At 39.8% G+C, this 19,705-nt stretch overlaps 1 protein-coding gene across 1 annotated transcript in view; it reads right to left on the minus strand.

Moving 5' to 3' along the window:
* The window catches only part of ITGA9 (integrin subunit alpha 9), a 222,125-nt gene that overhangs the window by 20,341 nt on the left and 182,079 nt on the right, over positions 1-19,705 (minus strand). Inside the window, exons 24-27 of the mRNA XM_005529940.3 lie at positions 15,895-16,020; positions 15,390-15,509; positions 13,543-13,644; positions 3,448-3,567 (exon numbers count right to left, since the gene is read on the minus strand). Of these exons, the coding sequence (XP_005529997.2) occupies positions 3,448-3,567; positions 13,543-13,644; positions 15,390-15,509; positions 15,895-16,020 (468 nt within the window). The remainder of the gene's footprint in view (positions 1-3,447; positions 3,568-13,542; positions 13,645-15,389; positions 15,510-15,894; positions 16,021-19,705) is intronic.

A 19,705-nucleotide genomic window follows, 5' to 3' on the forward strand; every position in this document is an offset into this window, starting at 1 on the left:
CATGTTTGGGACAGCAGTCATCAAAACAAACCAGCCATTGCTGCCTTTCCCTCCTGAATTGTTGCCAGTGCTTGTGAAACCACAGGCCTCTCTAGCATGTGGGTAGTTGGCCTGAAGAAACCTCATCCCCTGCTCCACTTTCCACAAGCATCTGGAGGCCACCAAGGGGGTATAGGCCAATTTCCACTTAAAAAGCAAAATGCATTGCTGTGGGCAACAGCATGAGAGCTTCTCCAGCTCCTCCTGCATATAGGTGACCACAGGTGAGGCACAGTGTGGAGAGGGAGCTACACTGCAGAGAAACTGGGAAGTATGAGAGCATGTCCCCACAGATGCCTGCACAAAGTTATCCAGAGTAGATGAACAGGACAGAAAAAGCCACAAGTTGGGCTGTCCAACAAAATAGGCAAAAATGGGGCAATTCTTTCCAGTCTGCCTTATGCATGGCATCTTGTGGAAGTCAGGGAAAAGCCGCTCACCCTCTCTGAATCTGTATGGACTTAAACCAGAGAAAGTGTAACATCTACATGAAATATGAAAATAGAGAAGCAAAGCCACTCAAAAACTGATCAAGCTCATGCTAAAAGGCTTTTTATTGGTGTATAACCATGGCTGTGATCTTGCACATGAATAAGTAAGCTTTTATTTGAAGTGAAACAACCAAACATTTAACATCACTTCCATTGACATGAACACCCTTTACTGTGCATTTTTGATCTACAAATAATGAAATAATTACCACCCTCATCTTAGTATGATGCACGGTAAACTTATTCTGATTAAAAATAGAATTTTGTGCTGGAATGTCCCTGAGATCTCGCTCCTGCTAATGCTATTAATTCTAGCAGTGTGCAATGTGAAATATTTACATGTATTCTAGTATTCCTCTGCAACTTTAAGGAACTGTTTACTCCATTTGCAAAACATCAGCATGTTTAAGGGTTTGTCCATTGTGTAGTGTGACTTGTGGTGCAGTTGTGCAGACAACTACAGAGTGTACCTTCCACATAGGGCTGAGACATGGGCACTGCCAGAACACTCTGCACTGCTGCCAGTGCTCAGTTCTGTTACAATGAGTTTTCTCCAGCTCCTGCTTTTTTTTTTTGTGTAAACAGCTGCCTTCCAGCACCACAGTTTAGCTCTAAGTAATTTCTTAATAAAAATATAATTTATTTTATAATCCAGTCCTGAAACTCGGGTAAATTCTTTTGCTCGCTGGCAGTTCTAAGATATCCAAATCTCTATCTAATTAAAATCTGTTCTTTCATTCCACATTTAAAAACTAAATTCTAATATAAAGCTGGGATTTTTTTGGTTTTTTTTACTTATTCACACACAAAATTTAGGAATGACTGTAGGATCTACTTGGGCAATTTTGTATAAAAATATGTACAATCATATAATTAAGATTCCTCTGTAGGACTGCAACTTTCCCATGTCAGTTTTATCTCAACTTTAATATCATAATTTTAATAAATACAGTAACTAGTGATTGCAAAGTATTACTTATATACATTTATGTATCAAAAGATAAATTAAAATATTGGCCTATACTAGCAGTTACAGAGTTTTAATAACTTTTCTCAAAAATAAAACCTTAAATTATTGGATCCTTTAGTAATCATGCAAATCTGTGGATGAAGCACTGGAGCATGTCTGGCAAAGCCAGACTGTCATCTCTGACTCTGGACAAGGCACTTCAACTTCCTTTGCTTCAGCAGATATGCATGAAAAACCAGCTGTGTAACCCCAGTTATAGCTATTTGCCCCTGTTACTGGGAATTTCTCTCAAAGCTTTCATGCAACAAAATGGCAGTTTCTTCACACATACTGAGTCATCCCTATAAAATTTAAAAGAGCTCAAAATATCAAGATTATGATATTTTATGATATTTTATGTTAATACAGGCCAGGAAGCAAAGGCCTGTATTAACTCTAGTGGAGACCAAGAATTGAACTTTTGCAAGTTTTAACTGAAGATTCACAGGGTAATATTTCTCTTACTTTGCACATTTTCAAACATTTTCATGCCCTTTTATGACAGGAAATGAGTAATGCAAAATCAGTCATATAGGTATCAGCAGCAATATATCCTTTATCAAAACTGTGTGTCATTGAGACATAAACCCTGGGCCTCTTCCAGTATCACATTTTTTCATTCTCATGGATGTTCTTCCATCTTAATTTCACAAGCTTTTTTTTTTTCTTTTTACTATTACTGACATAGAAAGCAAAATTATTTCCCAAATGCCAAAGAAACAGAAGTTATGAGATATTCTAGATTGTGGTCAGACATTGTTTTCCAAATGAACCTAACCAATAAGTACTTAAAAATCTTCAAAACTGATTATAAAAATACTTTAAGTCTATAACCCATATAAAATTTATATATTATATGATGTAGTGTATAATCTATAACCCAACTATACACACATCTCTGTAATTTAAAATAAGAATTGCATGGCCAGTTTTAGGCTTCTAAATCCATTTTATAGCTTCATGACTTGCAGCAGTATGTCCAGCACACTGGGGCTGTGGCCTTCTGTCCCAGCACAGTCAGCTAGTAGAACCTGAAGCACACACGCTGCTAAACACTGCAAGTCAGGCTTCTGGATTTCTGCCATGGGAAGGAAAATAATGCTGGACTTGTTCCCATGTGTGCATTTGAGATTTACTTCTCTCAAAGACAGTCCCTGACCTTGACTGTGGTCTTTTAAATTTATGGATTGGTAACAGGGAACTGAAAAATGAAAACACTTGAAGTTCCTTACCCTTTATATTTACCACACCAGATGGCTGCTGGCAAGTGTTAGCATCAGCCCAGTTTTACTCTGTAACTGTGCTTGGGTAGAAGAATTGCATCTTATCAGAGATGGTGTGAAGGCTGCCTTTTAACAGGTCCAGATGCTTCTTGCTCTGGTATGGCATTTTACTCTGGAACTCTGCCTGAGGAATTTGAAAAATTTGGTGCTGGATACTCTTCTCTCAGGGGCATCCGTCTTTTGGAAAGTAGCTACCAACTACCTTTTGCTAGACCTGCACCCAATCTCCTTGCTGGTCAAGCAAAGTTGACCTGATTTTCAGGAAATACCATTGAAAGCAGTGAACCTCAGTCATCATAAAAACATAGAAATGCTAAGTATCTATGTGTACTGTAACAGTAGATTTCTAAGAGAGATCTTCCATTGTCCTGATATGGTCATCAGAGGTTTCAACTTTCAATAACCAGGCTCTAAAAACCCCCATTTTTTCACTTCTCTACATCATTAGTGCCCCCATGTCTTCACAAAAGCTTGTACACTAAATTGGTTTTGCTGACTAATGACTTCTGTAACGGAGAAGACAATTATACAGTTCCTAAAGAAAATGGATGTTAAATACAAAGACAAATTTAAAGGTTTTTTTCCTGGGATTAACTTTGGGTTTTTGCTGCATCTGTTATCTTACCTTCCATAAGAGCACAGCCAGCAATAGGAAGATGAGAATTCCCACCAACAAACTGATGGCAATGATCCATCCGACAACATACCCACGAGGCTCCAGATTGTGCAAAGCCTCAAAGACCACCTACAAAGCAATTAGAAAAATATCGTTTTAGAATTGGAAGTTGTATTGTTTTCTCTTGTACTTATCTTATTAAACACATTGTACAGTGGCCTCACTGATCATATTTCATCTGTCAAACAAACAGAGTATGCAGTTGGAATTTAGTGCTTTCCATCAATTTTTCCCAAAGGATATAAAGCTTTCAAGTGGATTTGTAGTAGTCATGTGTTAGACCCAAAGAATATCAGCCCCCTCTCCAGGGTAACACTTACCCTGCCAACCCCCAGCACTGAGCTTGTTCAGGTACTGGGCCATCAAATGTGCACAAAGTTTTGCATGAAAAAATCCACCCCTTAGATTGGCAGAGATTGGCATGACATCTTGTATGGCTTGTCTTACTCATCATATTCTGGTCCTGCCAAACCTCCTGATGCTACACATGAAATATTCATGATGAGCTTCTGTGGGTTAGGCTTTCTCAAGTGAATTTCTTCCCATTTGTTGTCAGGGAGATACTGGGGATGGCTTTCTAGGTAAATAGACAGCGATTAAGAAATAAAAGGAGTAGCCAAGCACTCTGATACACCGTTGAAATAGTTTTGGGAAGTGAGAGGAACAGGGGTTTGGAGTTTCTTAGCTGCGTGGGAGTAGTCGTGTCCCAGCTGGGAGCAGAAACAGTCATGTGGGATTTTTTCACCTAGGACTTCTGCACAGTGATTCCTACATTGCCATGGAGCTCTGCCTGCCACCTGCTTGCCAGCCCATTGCTTGCAGCAGAGAGTCCTGGCTGCCCCACTGACTTGAGACTTCGCCAGCAGCAAGAGAGACAAGCACAGTCCGCTCAGGTACCTGGGGGAGTCGTTCCTTCCCACCCCCTCCCTGAAGCCACTGCGTGGTGAGACGCCTGAAGCTGGAGCTGCCCCTGCTGGATTCTCTCTACGGTAGTGCAACATCACGATAAAGCCCTGCCTTCCTTCCCGGTGTGTACTGGCTGCAATTAGCAGTGCCAAAGACCAATCACCAGTCGCGTGGGTGCCTGGGAGAAGTCCTTTTCCTTTTCCTTTTCCTTTTCCTTTTCCTTTTCCTTTTCCTTTTCCTTTTCCTTTTCCTTTTCCTTTTCCTTTTCCTTTTCCTTTTCCTTTTCCTTTCCCTTTCCCTTTTCCTTTTCCTTTTCTCCTCTCTCACCTGAGCTGCTAGTATCACCACCAGGGAGGTCCCACTCCTGCATCAAAGTGCCCCCTGAAGCCATGAGGGGAGTACGGCACCTTCTCTGCTTCACCTGAGTTACCATCACCCCCTGCTATGGTTGTAACTACACCAAAGGAGAAATAGTTTAACGGGTGGGAAAAGTCTGTTATCATCATTGTTTGTTCTGTCTTGTTACAAATATATATTCTAGTACAGAACTGTTATTCCTTTCCCCATACTCTTGCCTGGAAGCCCTGAAATTTTTGCAGTCACAATAATTTGGAGGGAGAGGTCATCTTTGCATTCCAGGAAGATTTCCACCTTGGCAGATATTTATCTTTTAAACCAAGCCTGCTTGTTAACTACTTTTTCCCCCTGAAAAAACTGGACAACTCATATGTCACTATTAAATACAAATCACCCCTGCTGTGCTTTACAAGACACGTTGTGTGAGAGGCAAGGACACATGCAGTCATGGGGTCCTTCTGGAAATGCTGGGAGCTGTTCTCTCTTTTTCTATAGCATGTATGGCAGGGAAATACAGACAACAAAGAGCCTTCCCACCATCTGTCTCAAGAAGACAAGAGGAGCAAATTACATCATCTTATATACTATGTGAATTTTCAGTCTCTTATTTCAATCAAAACTAGTTCCTCAGTGGAAAACTCAAGAACATGTCTCCTCAGTGAGGGCTATTTCTATGTTAAATTCTGCAGTTTAATATCCAGCAAATGCAGAGGCGGCAGGGCATTTTTTAAAGGCAATTAATTTGCTTTGTCTGGCTCTGTTTTGCAAGACAAAGTAGCTAGTTTTTCTCCCTCCTTCAGGAACCACTTTCTGTATCTTTGCTTAGAAATGGCAAAACCATTTTGTAGATATGAACTGTTAAATCAGATTTTTTTAAAAAATAGCTGTTAAAAGTAGGTGAAAATCCAGGAGTTATAGTCACATAGAATTATTCAATCCCAAGGTAAAAGGTCAAGGAAAGACCCCTAAAATACATTCAGTCACTGCTAACCCTGTTCAAACAGCTTCATTTATGAGCCAGAAAAGGTAATGCAATACCATGCAACTTCTATGAATCTTGAAGGTGGGTATTCAAGAAAAGGCTGCAAAAGGAAGAAGATGGCAGCACTGGTACAGGGGCCAGAGGTGCCCTGGGTTCTCCAACCATGCAGATTTCCAAGCCTCAGAGAAAGCCACGGGGATCCTGAGTGAGTGCAGGCAACAACTTTTCTTTGAGTGGGAGATGGGACAAGGACAGCTTCTCAAGATCCCGCTAACAAACATTTCTCTGTTTCCATAAGTACATGTAGCGTTAGCAAACAGCCACAAAAATTACAGGCACAGATGAGAGAAAGGGGGTCGCTATATTTTGTCCCAGTGTTCCAATAAAGATGTACTCAGACAACCTTCATCTCAGTTTCACAGCTTAATTTAATGCTGATTAAGACAGCAGCTTTTCTGGAGGAATAACTTGACTATAGCTGATTTATACACACTGTTTTTTTCTATCAATGAGATCTTATCAGGCATTTCACAGAATCACAGAATGGGTAAGGTTGAAAGGGACCACAGTGAGTCATCTGGTCCAGGGTCATTCTAGAACACATTGCACAGAATTGCAGCCAGATGGTTCTGGAATGTCTCCAGTGAGGGAGACTCCACAACCTCCCTGCTCAATCAGTTCCACTGCTTGGTCACCTGCATGATAAAGAACTTCTTCCTCATATTCAGTAGGAACTTCCTGTGCATCAGTCTCTTCCTGTTGCCTCTTCCACTATTGCTTGGCAGCATCGAGAAGAGTCTGGTTCTATCCTCCTGGCATCCTTCCTTCACATATTTATATACATTGATGAGGCCACCCCTCAGTCATCTCCTTCTGAGACTGAACAGACCCAACCCTCTTGGCCTTTTCTCGTAGGAAAGATGTTCCATTCCCATAATCAACTCTGTAGCCCACCAGTGGACCTGATCCAGGAGCTCCATGTCTCTCATGTCCTGAGGAGCCCAAAACTGCACACAGCACTCCAGATGTGCCTCACCAGGCTGAGTAGAGGGTCAGGGTCACCTCCCTCCACCTGCTGGCAATGCTCTTCCTAAAGCACCCAAGGAGACCATTGGCCTTCTTGACCACGGGGGCTCACTGCTGGCTCATGGACAGCTTGTTGTCCACCAGGACCCACAGGTCCTCTCTGCAGAGCTGCTTTCAACCTGTTTGGCCTCTAGCCTGAACTGGTGCAGGGGGTTATTCCTCCCCAGGCAGAGGACCCTGCAATTGCCTTTGTTGAACTTCAGACCTTTCTTTTCTGCCCATCTCTCCAAACTCTTGAGGTCTTTTTAAAGAGCTTCACAGCCCTCTGAGGTATCAGCCACTACTCCCAGCTTTGTGTTGTCAGTGAACTTGCTGTCCCTTCCCCCAAGTCACTGATGAACAAGTTGAACAATATTGTATTTCTTGTATTTCTAAGCAGCTTGGAAAGATGATTTGATGTGGCAGTCCAGTTTTCACAGGTGCTAAGGTTAGCATCCATCTTACAGACACAGGTCTTATGACTATTTCTTAGATAACAAGACAATAATTTTACTTTTCTTTCTGACTCTAAAAAACCTGAACGCCTTATATTTTAAGTATTGCCAGCTCTATTGAAGAGACCTTTCAAGCAGTCTCTGGTGGTTCCTTTTCACTACTCAGTGAGCAAATGTTAACATATCACAACCTCCAGCAAAACAGACCTATATGCACTTCATCCTGCCAAAAGACAGAGCCAGAAAAAGCTGCAGAGATGAAATCATATGTCATCTCTATAGCAAGAGCTTCACATTTCAGGTCTGAAGCACACCGGCTGAAGACCCTGGCTGTAGCTTTTGCAGTTACAGCTTGAGCTAACAGGGAAGAGCAACAGCTTCTTATCTATCTGGTTTCTTCTAGCAGTCTGGAATCAACACACACGCATTAAAAAACTCATTTATGGCTTTGTAGTTTGGAAAGGAGCAGGGATGTTGTGCATGTTAATGCCCCTAGCTCTCAAAATCAGCCTGCATTAATACACTGCAACTGCAATGAGATTTGGTGAAGAACGTACCAACAACAAAAAACCCAAGCCAAACTCAAATCAAATCAGACTGAGCAGACAGTGTATATTGCATATCTGGAGTATCAGAGATAAGGCAATACAGCCAGTGGCAGGATGCCAGGGGAGCAATCCATCCCTGGGGGGAAGGTTGGAGGCAGGGGGTAATTGGTACTAAAGAGAAGCACACCATCTGCCACCTTCTGCTTGACCCTGAAAGCCATTCTTGGGCAAACCTTGAATTCCCTGCCCTTTCCACCGCACCAGCACAGCCTCTATAGGGTGGCTAACAGGTTGGGCAGCACAAGGCAGCCTGCAGCTCAGCACATTTCCAACAGCTCTCACCTATACAGAGGACAGGAGTGACAAGAGTAACTGATGCTGAAGATAAGGGGTGTGGGGTTGGCAAAATATCCCAGAGAGGGCAGTAGGGGCAGACAGAAAACACATGTAACAGTTACAAAACACAAAAGTGGATTTGGTTTATTTTCAGACTCTGATAAAATGCTAGGGAAAAACGTGAAAAACATCACTGTCTGGATGACATATGAGGATCTTTAATTTCATATTTATCTTTTGCATTTTGCTCTGTACATGCAGGATTTGAAAGTGGGGAAGCCCAGGTGGCAGTGCAGGTTGTCATTTAGTTTTATGTTGCTCACACCTCAATCAGGCTTTATACAGTGTAACTGCCCTTCTGGAAAACAACTGAGATTTCCACCCAACCACTGATTTTTGCAATGTCAAACCCAGATGTACAAGAGCACCTACCAGTTCATCTGCTACCTGAGCCAAACACTTACTATTATATCCTCATAGCTATATCTTGGTTAACAAATGATGAAGAAACAGAACTTTTGTTTTTAAGAAGTTTTAAAACACCTTATTTCAGTAAAGCATGTAAGCAAGAAGTGGAGTTAAATTAGTAGGAATTTTTGAAAGTAATTAAAGTTCATACTCTGTAAAGACCTTTGCAGAAGAGTCACAGGATACTGCACTGGTACTCAGAAAGAAAAGAAACATACCTCAGCAAAAGCTGATTTAAAATACAGATTGAAAACTTTTATTTTCATTTTGCTTATGTATATTAAACGAATTTTATGCATTTGCATCATGAGCCACAGCACCATGGAAGGCATGGGCCTATAAAAAAATGCTATTCTATTTCTGTATTATCACCTACATTATTTCTGGTTTTTCAAACCACACTGCATTTCTGGTTGACTTTTCCATTCAAATTATGCTTGGGGGGACTTCACCAGTAAAGACACTATTCTCCTTTATGTCTGTACATATGTGCATATACATCTCTTTTGCATATTTATTTATTTACATATACTAAGAAGACCAGTATTTTCCTAAAAAATACAAACCTGATGTCTCCTTGCAACTGGCTTGTCTCTATCCCTGGGAAATTAACTGTATTTTATTGTTTACCCAAGTGCATGTTCCTGCCTGACAGACTGCAGTGTAAAGACAAAAAAATCTCTAAAAGGAATGTTATAGCAGGAAATGGAAAGGTAAAACAATAAAATTAATAACTCAACATGATGAAAACAATAAGGCAGCAAATAATTTGCTGGCAAGGAAGCTGCAAAGCTGCTGGAGAAAGCTCCACCTAGGTATCAGAAAGGTAAGCTGGGAAACACTGGTACCTTAAAATGCTGAGTGTTTCTGAAAGACAAGAGGATTTCTGAGTGGAAGAGGTATTCCCACATGCATTAAAAAAACAGCCCTAACATCGTGAACACTGTCCAGGAGCACAGGCTGCTCCTTTCACCACAGACATAGAGAACAGGCCAAAGTCAGGAGTCCTCCATGCTGCAGGCAGACAGCTAAAGCTTAGGTTCATGAATATACATTTAAATCTCTTTGCATAGAGATATGCTTATAAAGACACATTCCAATCCTTCACAACCATAAACTTACTTTTTGTAAGTTGTTTTTTTTGCTATTGTTTTTCCCTAAAATATATTGTTTTATCATTGCACACATAAACATACCTAAATTCTGAGCAGAAAAAATCCATGGAGGACAACCACTTGCCTGTGTTGCATTGTCTTGGTTTAAGACAATTTAGCAGGAACCCTCTACAAGGATTTCTCCCTCTTAGTTTTAACCAACCCCTTTCTACCAAAAAGGAGAAACCGAATTTTAGTAGACATAAGTGAAAAAACACCAGTTTACTAGCAAGCAAAACAACAACAGGCAAAAAAAAATATCAACCATCGTGAGATACAAAATTCCTAAATCTCACAGGCTCCTGCCAGAGACATAGAGAAACTTGAATTTGCAGAGTGACCCATCCTAAGGTGCTGGCCACCACAGCTGAGTGTGTGGCTCTAATGACAAAGTGAAAATGGCAGCAAACCCTCCCATGAAAGTAGGAGATTAGGAAGCAGTTCTAGTGGTAGGTAGGAATTGCTGGATTCTGCCAGTTTTCGTGTTGCTGCCTTGGTCCGTACTCAAAGGAAGAGGAGGGAAGGAAAGAACAGACTTTAAGCGCTGATGCGTGGTGGGCTGGCACCAGACCAGCTCCGGCTTAGTGCTGTCCACAGGTGTTGCAAAATTCACTCAGAATCAACTCTGAATCATTTTCTGATTGTAAAATGCAGATTCTCCACTTGCTACTGTTGCAAATAAGACAAGCCAAACAGGGAGAGAGATACACGCCTGGGCATTCCAACTTTTAAAAGGCCCTGGGCACCAACTCCCCTTTCTGGTTTCTGGCTGCAGGGGTCTAAAAGAGACAGTAACAATTGTGGGCATGGATAGACAGGGGATACAGTAACACTTTGGGTTAGCCGGGACATGCATTAAACCTGCAGAGACTGAGCTGGAAATAAAAGAACAGTGAACTCTATCCAGAAGGCAGGAAAGGTCCAAAGGCTTGATGAAGTATACCTGTACTTAGTGGATAGCACCAGACAGCAGCCTTAAGCTTTACAGGTCACTGTGTTGCAGGACCTGCATACATTTTATCTGGGGTTGCCTTTTCATGCAGTCACCTTTGAATTCCCTCACTTTCAATACAGGAAGACTCAGAGGCATTTGGATAGTTTTGTTGTAGTAAAATCCAGTTAATTCTTCCTTCCACACTTCCAAAGGCAGTCCTTCTGCTCCTTAAGAGCACTCCTCCTCTTCCTGCACAAAAGCAGCAAGCAGAAAGCATGGACTCTGATCTGGTGTTTGACTACTGTGTTCTCCTGGAGCTTATTGTTGATTTTGCTCACAGACTGAGAGTCAAACCCTCATGGAAGCTTGTATGATGAAGAAATTAAAGTATGCCTCCAGAAAATATGGCACCATTTTCAGACAATATGTATGTATGTTAATACCACTGTCATCACAGCGCCAAATCCCAACTCTGATCACCTTCTTCATGTGATTTGTGTAATAGAAGAGCTCAAACACCCTATTGTAACCATGACAAAAAATACATAATTACAAATAATTTAAAACCATATCCAAATCCAGAGAAATTATTTCTGAGAATTGCACAAATGCATATTTTTTAAAAATGGGTTCATTTCAAAGACAGCCTGCTACCCAACTTAGTGATACTCACATATACTTTTTCATCTCCCTTACAAATTGTCTATTGAAGTTTCTGAAAGAGTTGGTTTATATAGGTGGTCCAGTGGTATTTCTTATATTATCATAAGAAATATCAGCCTTCCATTTCCATTTGTCTTCTGTCTCCATTTATCATCTTTACAGAGAGTTTGCACTCTGATACTATACACTACAATGTAAAAGTGGCAATTGAAATAATGGTACCTGGTCCTAAAGAACCATTTGAATGTGCTACTAAGACCACATTCAGCCACAGAAAGCAAATAAGTTTCAACCCTAGCATGATAAAGTGTCTAAGAAATGTTAGGGAACACTGTCATAAACAGTATCATAGGAATTCCATGCACAACTGTAGAGAAGGAGCTGCTATCCAAATGGATACAGTACAGCAGTCTCTGGTCAATGAAGAGTACAGGATGAGCTTTAAAAAGGAAGAGAGGAGACATTTTCTTTCTCAGGTCTCCATTTCCAGCTAAATAATTGTGGCTTGCATCAACTACTCTTCCCTTCTGCATTCCACAAGAAGAGAACACAGAAAAATCAATACCTTGAGCCAAGCCGTATCTTATATTTTTGCCTGAACATGACCCTGTGCAAAACATACAGCAATGCTGAAGCTGGCAAATGGAAATACCATAAAGCAGAGAGGGAATGGCACTCATATGAGAAAAGACTTGAAACTACAGATTAATATTACATGGCTACATGTCAAGGATTCTCTTTTACAGGTAGGGCTTCCCAGGAACTGGAAGCAAGCTCTTGTTTGAAGACTAAGATAGCTTCCCAACACACACAGTGCCTTTCACAATGCAACTCTAGGCTTGATAAAACGCTTTCTGAGAATAGGAAAAGGACGATTTCTTTTTTTTGCTTAATTTTGTTTTCTTTTTTCTCTAAGCATAAGATAACAATGAAATACTGCAGAGCTTGCATTCCTGGAAAAAAAAAATTCTAAATTTTGAACATCAAAAAATAGCAATTTACCACATTTTACAGTGTGCCTCTCATTTTTAGATATTCTAAAACCTTTTACAGTTGAAAATATTTGTCATAGAGATACCGGCTTCTTCCATTTCAGTTGGGGCATGGGTATCACGGTCAGGTGTTACTTCAGTCATTAATGAAATTTTGCAATACAATTGCAAGATGTGTTCTATGCAAGCTGCAGGAGAGGCCAAGCAACTCAGGACTGCGGGCCACTTATAAGGCACAATCTCAGCAGTGGCTAACTATGTTTTTCATTTTAACTCCCAAGCCTATTGTATAGAATGGTAGAGAAACCTGACAAAGAAAATAAAACAGAAGGGAAAAAAGAAATTCCCATCATATAAAATAATTCCTTTTTCTGACATGTCTAATGAAATAGAAATTCAAGACTACGGTTACAGACATGATTGTTGAAGGATACATCTGGTGCAAGTAGCTGGGTTTGCAAGCTGCAGATTGAGATGCTGATTTAAATGCAGATTAAGCCCTTTGTAGGGGCCTGTGACAAGAGGCTGTGAACTGTGTGGTGCCAGCCAGGTGAATGGACACTGAGACACAGAGGGATCAGTGAACTGCCAGACTTGGATAATAAAAGGCAGGAAGACCGATGACACGAAAAAGGTAGGAGATATAGCAGGAGCAGAGGACTCAGGAGTAAGAGGGAGATCAACACAAAATGTGGTATCAGCTCATACTTGATTTTTACCAGCTCAGCACAAGAAAAAAAAGTTAAATGAATTTCTGAAAGTTTAGACACCCTTTTGCATTTTCACAGCTCCCAAAATATCATTAACACTTCTAAATATTTCATTCTGGCACATGTGAAAAGACATTGCTGAGGTTTCAAGTCTCTTCTAGGTTTTCAAGGGAAATTTAAATTAGATTAAAGCAAATGTTAACCTTAAACCAGGAAGCTAAACCTAATTTTTGCATTAATAGCTCAAGGGTATTTTAGCTAGTACAACACAGATCACTCTGGTTCAACATAGCATCATTAACTCGGTTGACATGGTTATCACAGAGAGCCAAACCACAAAATCACAGCTCACAGTACTGTTAGTCTAGTCAGACAAAGTCTGGGCACGCTTGTGGGCTAGGTTTGTATAGAGCTCTCAATGATTTCCAGCTCACTGGGAAAAGGAAACATTTCTCTTCAGGTTTGTGTACTCACTAGTTTTTCTTCTGGGCTCCCATTGGGCACCTCCACAACTCTGAGGTCATGGTCCACCTGCAGCCTTGCCCTTGTGACAAACTGGATGACTGATGAACTGTCCTGAGAAGTAAAAAGCAGAAGAACTGGACTTAACAACAACAACAACAACAAAAGCACCGATCCCCCTACCAAAAAAGCTCAACAAACCATCAAACATTTGCCAGTGTAATAAATACACCCAGACAACGCTTAGTGAAGGCTAGGCTGGCAGTTAAGTACCAGCCTGGTTACAACTCTGTTTTGAAAAAATATGCTTTAGGCTCATAAGACAGATATACCTGGGCACATTATTTCAGACAATAACAAAATCAGGTATGCTAGACTTTAAACATATATTTTCTATTTGATTTGTTAATGTTTCTCACATTTATCATGAAAGCAAGACAAAACATTTCCAGTGACACAGGCAGGCTCAGTATTAACTGTGAAAAATGTTCCCATTTGTTTTTCAAGTGAACAGAAAAATAATATACAGAAACTGTGTATTATAAACTACAATATATCAATATTGTAATAAGCTACAAAAATATAAACGACTATAAAATATATAAACTGCAATATATCCCAGGGGAGAAATTCTTATTTGAATCTGTGCATGGCAAATATCTTAATTATTCACTGTACAATTCCTCTCATTAATATATATTTCTCCAATTAAATGCCTGTTGCATTTTAACAGGCACATTTCAATAAGATACCATTTTGAGTTACAGTTAAGTAACTTGTATGTGGTTTGCCTTGGGACGGGTATGTAATGGCATGCACTGGTGATACTCAAACGTGTAAACACATGTCTTTTAAAGGAGAGTTGCTTAAAGTAATCTTAGAAGGGACCCAGCAGATGGGATAAATCCTGGCTATTCACAAGTCTGAATTTCCAAGAAGCATATTTCGCATGCACTCAGTTACTTGTTTACATATTTCAGCATTTCTATAAGCATGTAATAAATACCTGGAACTTCTGGCCTTGCCTGTACTTCCTGTTTTCAAATATGAACAAGCATTAACAAATTTACTGGTTTCAATTGGAAAAGCTCAGGGCTATTAATTACTTTAGCAACTGTTTTCTAATAAGGAATCTCTCTGACTAACAGCTCTGACTAGCTTTTAATCTAACAACTATCAAAGACAGGTTTACTTAAATAGGCTTATGTTATCAGCTTTCTCCTCCAACTATCTTTTTCCCTCATAACCTTACAACATCTTACCAGAGTTAGAGTCTGCATTTTTGTAAGTAAAGGAAAATAAGTCAAAATGCAGTAAATCACAAAAAATTTAAAAGATTTGCTGTCTCATTCAGTGGCTTCAGAGAAGACAGAAATTAACTTACAACCACTCGTTTCTTGTCATAAATGGTAAGCTCAGCATTAATGTGGTGCATAATGCATCTTCAAATACTAATTTGAAGTAAAAATGACAAAATACTGCCATGTCTCTGTTTACACAGAAAGATAATACATAGCTGATCGCAGTTTATACTCACATTGTTTAGAATGAAAACTCTCAGAAATCAATTTGATTTTCAGAAACTTCTATCCTTAACACCATACACACTCTTATTAGGGGTCTCATTTGCCATTTTTCAATGTATAGATTTCTGAACCAAATTTATTTCCATCTTAATCAGTAATGGGTAAGAACTAGGATTAACACGTCTATACACTTAATAAGTAGATCCGTTTTATTTGACATCATGATTATTTTTCATACTAGTAAAGAGAGGAAGAAATGCAAGTTTTGAGTTCATTGGTTCACATAAGCATACTTAAATTGCATTTAAGACAACCTACAAGGAGACCACATACCTTCTTGAGTATCTCAGTATTAAGCAGCATGTAGATATTTATATCACAGGACTCTGCTTTAGGTAGTGAGCTTAAGTTGCAGTGTACAATTAAACAAGATCTGTCTGGTCTCTCACAGTCCTACAGGAAATATGGAAAAAGTTGTTAGGCAAAGGAGGTAAAAATTCAATGATAAATTGTGTGACAACAAACATACCAGAAAACTAAGTTATATAGTAAACTGCTACAATACAGCACTCCTGCATTGAAATAGCAACTCCCAAGAATTTTAGATAGGTGTGTGCTGCCATGTCAGCTGAATCCCTTTCTACTGTACTTCCTGAAATTTCCTACTTACTTCTAAAAAACCAATTACAATCACTAAATGTCCCCCCTGCACATCATCAGTTTTGTTATATATGTTCCACAATGAACTCTGTTTCAGCTCTTCATGCTAAACCATGCAAAATGTTTTGGAAAATATGCTATATGTTCAAATGGTGCCATAAGTGGTATCGTTTCTTACCAATACTTTTCTGCCAGACTTCGTGAAAAAAGCAAATATTGTGTGGAAAATATTTTCATTCTCTTGAGGAACAATGCACGGGCTGTGGTTTCTATGGAAAGAACAGCTTCCTTTGTCCTGACCAACCTGCATGCATAATTATAAATCATAATTATTATTCCAAATTAATGAAATTATACAAGAAGGTTGAATTAGCCAGTCTGTCCGTAAAAAGACCTAAATCTGAGCTAAGTATCTGGACTCCCATTAATAGTCAAAAGATAAAAATAACCACCTTGGGAGTCAAATAACCCTAAAGAAAGTATCTGAAGTAAACCAGATGAATCATGCACTGGAAACACTTTGACCGGACAGGATACAAATGTGTTTAACCTAGTGCACGTGTAGGCATCTGTGCTCTACATGTCTGGAAATAAGAGACAGAGGAGAAAAACCTCAGCAAAATATATGTTATGACATAGATTTTAAATCAATAGTTGTCTTAGTTACAGAGATAATAGGTGGAGTTTAGCATTAGGGCTGACCCAAAATCTTTCTCTACATCAACCCGCACAAGTTTCGTCTGTTTAAGAGTTGGAGTCGGAAGCAGAACCTCTGTGTTTTACCCCAGTTTACAAAACGAGGAGTGGTGCTTTGTGACTTTAAAAACGGGATGGAAACATGGAGCTCTCCCTTCCATTCTTTCTGGGCTCTGAAGCATTTCAAAATGCCTTCAGCCACTGCTGTCGGCCTTCTGCTGGGGAGGGGACGAGGCTTGCCCACAGCCACCGTGCCAGAGACCAGAGCCGCTCCACGAACTCCAGTCACTGCCAGCAGCTGTGCCAGGTAGAGTCCTTGCTGGGTGGCATGGAGCGGGCAGCACGGCAGCATTGACTGCTTTTGTATAAAAAATAAATTCCAGATCTTTTTTTTGGTCCCTGTTCCCCATTGGTTATTCATTTGGTGAAGGGAAGGTGGAAAGGAGGGGGAGGGAGGCTTTTTGGAACAACGGAGGCTTGTTCTCCGTGTTGTTTCCTTCATTCTCTCCCTCTGCTGCGTGGCCCAGGGAGGGGATTCTCCAGCATTTTGTCCATCCATGTTCTCCCCGTGACAATTAGCAGGATCTCCTCCGCACTTGTGCGTTGAACGGTTCACCTGTGTATTTCTTGATTATTGCTGTTTTGGTCAAGTAAACCGTTATTGTTTTTCACTTATATCTCTTCATATTTGTCTCTCCTTATTAGTGGAAAGGGGAGAAGTTAAAACTAAGGGGAAGCAACTTATTTCGGAGACCCCACCTTATAAATTGAGTTAAACTATGACAACAGTGTTACCCTTTGTATTACCTTTTTTGATGTTTTGGCCAACTCAGGTGCATCTCTGTTTATACCAGAACTAACACGATAAATCTTTGTGTAAATGTGCAAGCCTAGGCACTAAATCTGTTCTTTTACCTTTAGCGGAAATATTTTAGTACAAAACCCCCTTTTTGTGTCATTAGCTTATTCAGTTGTCCAAGAAAGTGGATGACTGAGGCAAGACTTGAAGAATACCAAACTCTGATAAAATGACTTTCAGTCAAGATAATCTTGCTCAAGAAAAGCCTTCTCACTTTTTGCAACTTATGAAAATTTTCTGAAAAAAATGACCAAAATTTAATAAAAACAATGACAACAAAGTGTCAGCAAATTCTTCCTGCTACCATCCAAGCCTGTATGAGTGAAAGAGGGAGATTTTCTCACAAACCACCAATTGACATTCTTACACATCCTGCTGTTGACCTCCTCACATCCTCTGACAGAATGAAAAACTGAAAACTTGTACCTTATTCAATTCATAAATCCTTGAAAGAGGGAGAAAAAAAGCTGTTACAGATATGAAATTACTGCATACTCTGAGTCCGATTCAACATTACACAACTTTTATCTGTGTTAAGTATTGTGAAAAAAAAAAAGCAAAACCCAAAGGTCTATCTAGATTTTAAATGCTATTTCACAGACAAGTGATATCTATGTCTCTTTGAAAGATGTACATTTTCTGCTTCACTGACCCACGAATACTTCATAATCTGGTCTTTGCAGTATGTATTCGCAACATGACTTAACATAATCTGTCCTTATATTCCCAACAGATATACCCAAAGTTTACAGTCTCCTTGGGCCCAATTGAAGATTAAGACTAAGATTTGTCTAGATCACCTGAAATGAGTTTTCATTATTTTAGGTAAGAGATTCACAAAGTCCACAGACATTTATTTCTTTGATCTTTCACATAGAAATTAGATCCGTATCAACTAGAAGGCTTATGTTAAATTAAAACCAGCAAAAAAGTCAGGATCTACTAAGTACTTGTTCTTTATTCCTGAAAGGTTAAATTACAGATGTCATTAGATTTATGCAAGAGATACAGGAAGGACAGTACAAGTTCCTGTGCTACACAAGCTTTTGGCATACTCCCCAAATAGTCTTGATTTATATCCTGTAAAAGTAGAGTGTAAGAATGAGCCAAAGCAGAAATATCTCACAAGACTAAAAGGAATTGTCTAGCATGAAGCAACATAAACCTGGTCCTTTCTACTTGAAATTATTATCTTTCCTTAAACTGAAGACTGGCATTTTTTTTAGAACACTTTAGCTGAAACAGAGAAAGGCACCTCCAGAGGACCAACTATATAAGACAAGGTATAACCACTGGAGAAAGCATGCATGTTACTTCATGCTTCTAAAATGCTCTATCTGCAACAAGAAAGAAATTACTGCAGGATGATTTTAATGGATTCTGAATATTTGAATCTGAATGACTCTTTTCCTGATACTTTATAAGTTCAGCAGAGGTAAACCCATAAAAACCCATAGAACAGAAATGGTTTTTATCATGTAAGATTACACCACCCTTGTGAAAAAGCAGCGGGAGGACATTAAAGAGTGTAACAGTTGTATGGAGAATGCATCGTGTACACTACACATACATCACATCCTAAAAAGTCTGCAGGATTTTTAATAGGGCTGTATGAGAATAGCATGTTGTATTTTTTGCATACACAAGGGATCATCATCTCTTTCCCTACATGTATAGGGATTTATGAGAATACTTGGCCTGGTTTGCAACTCCAAGAAGGAGGTACTAGTGCAAAGGGGGAAAACACCACACATTTTCCAGGGTACACAGAGGATAACCAAGGGCTGCCAATGAAGCCAGGTCACCTGGGAGTGGTTGGAGTTTCTAGAAGAAACAATGCAGCTGCTGCCTCAGCACATTCCCCTTATGCCATCATCTCTGTTTCCCATCTTCAGGGTATGTGTAAGATCATCTCTGCCCATCTGCAGCTACTCTCAGAACGCGGCAATATCTAGCAAGACTTTGGGGCCTTTCAGAAATTGCTGAGGTTTAGAAAATTGTTAGCAAACAGTTTAAGGGTTTAGGCCACACTACCTGTAACATAAACTTCACAGGTGAACTGAAATCCAGTGGCCCCTTCTAGATTTAACCTCAATTGATTAACATGCATCAAAGGCAAAACTTCCTGTTTTTTTCAGGGCCCTGTATCCAGCAAAATAGGCCAACCTGGGAGAAGGAAATTAAATAAAATTTCAAAATGGCCTGGACAGGGCAGCTAAGGACCAAGCATAAGAAGTGGATATGGTTAAGTATGTGCAAGTGATAGGAATCTTTTGGAAGAACGAGAAAAAAATGGGAGGAAAACTGGCTGTTGCTTCCAACAAAGCACTATGTACAATCTCCCTGGTGCATTCCTGTATGTAAGAAGCCAAGGGCTATTCCTGTATTTAATCACTGACATTTTACATTAAAAAAAAACAAAAAGGGCGAGCAA

This window comes from Pseudopodoces humilis, chromosome 1 (assembly GCF_049639895.1).
Source record: "Pseudopodoces humilis isolate 2021_Gansu_Grassland_sample_001 chromosome 1, ASM4963989v1, whole genome shotgun sequence".
NCBI lineage: Eukaryota > Metazoa > Chordata > Aves > Passeriformes > Paridae > Pseudopodoces > Pseudopodoces humilis.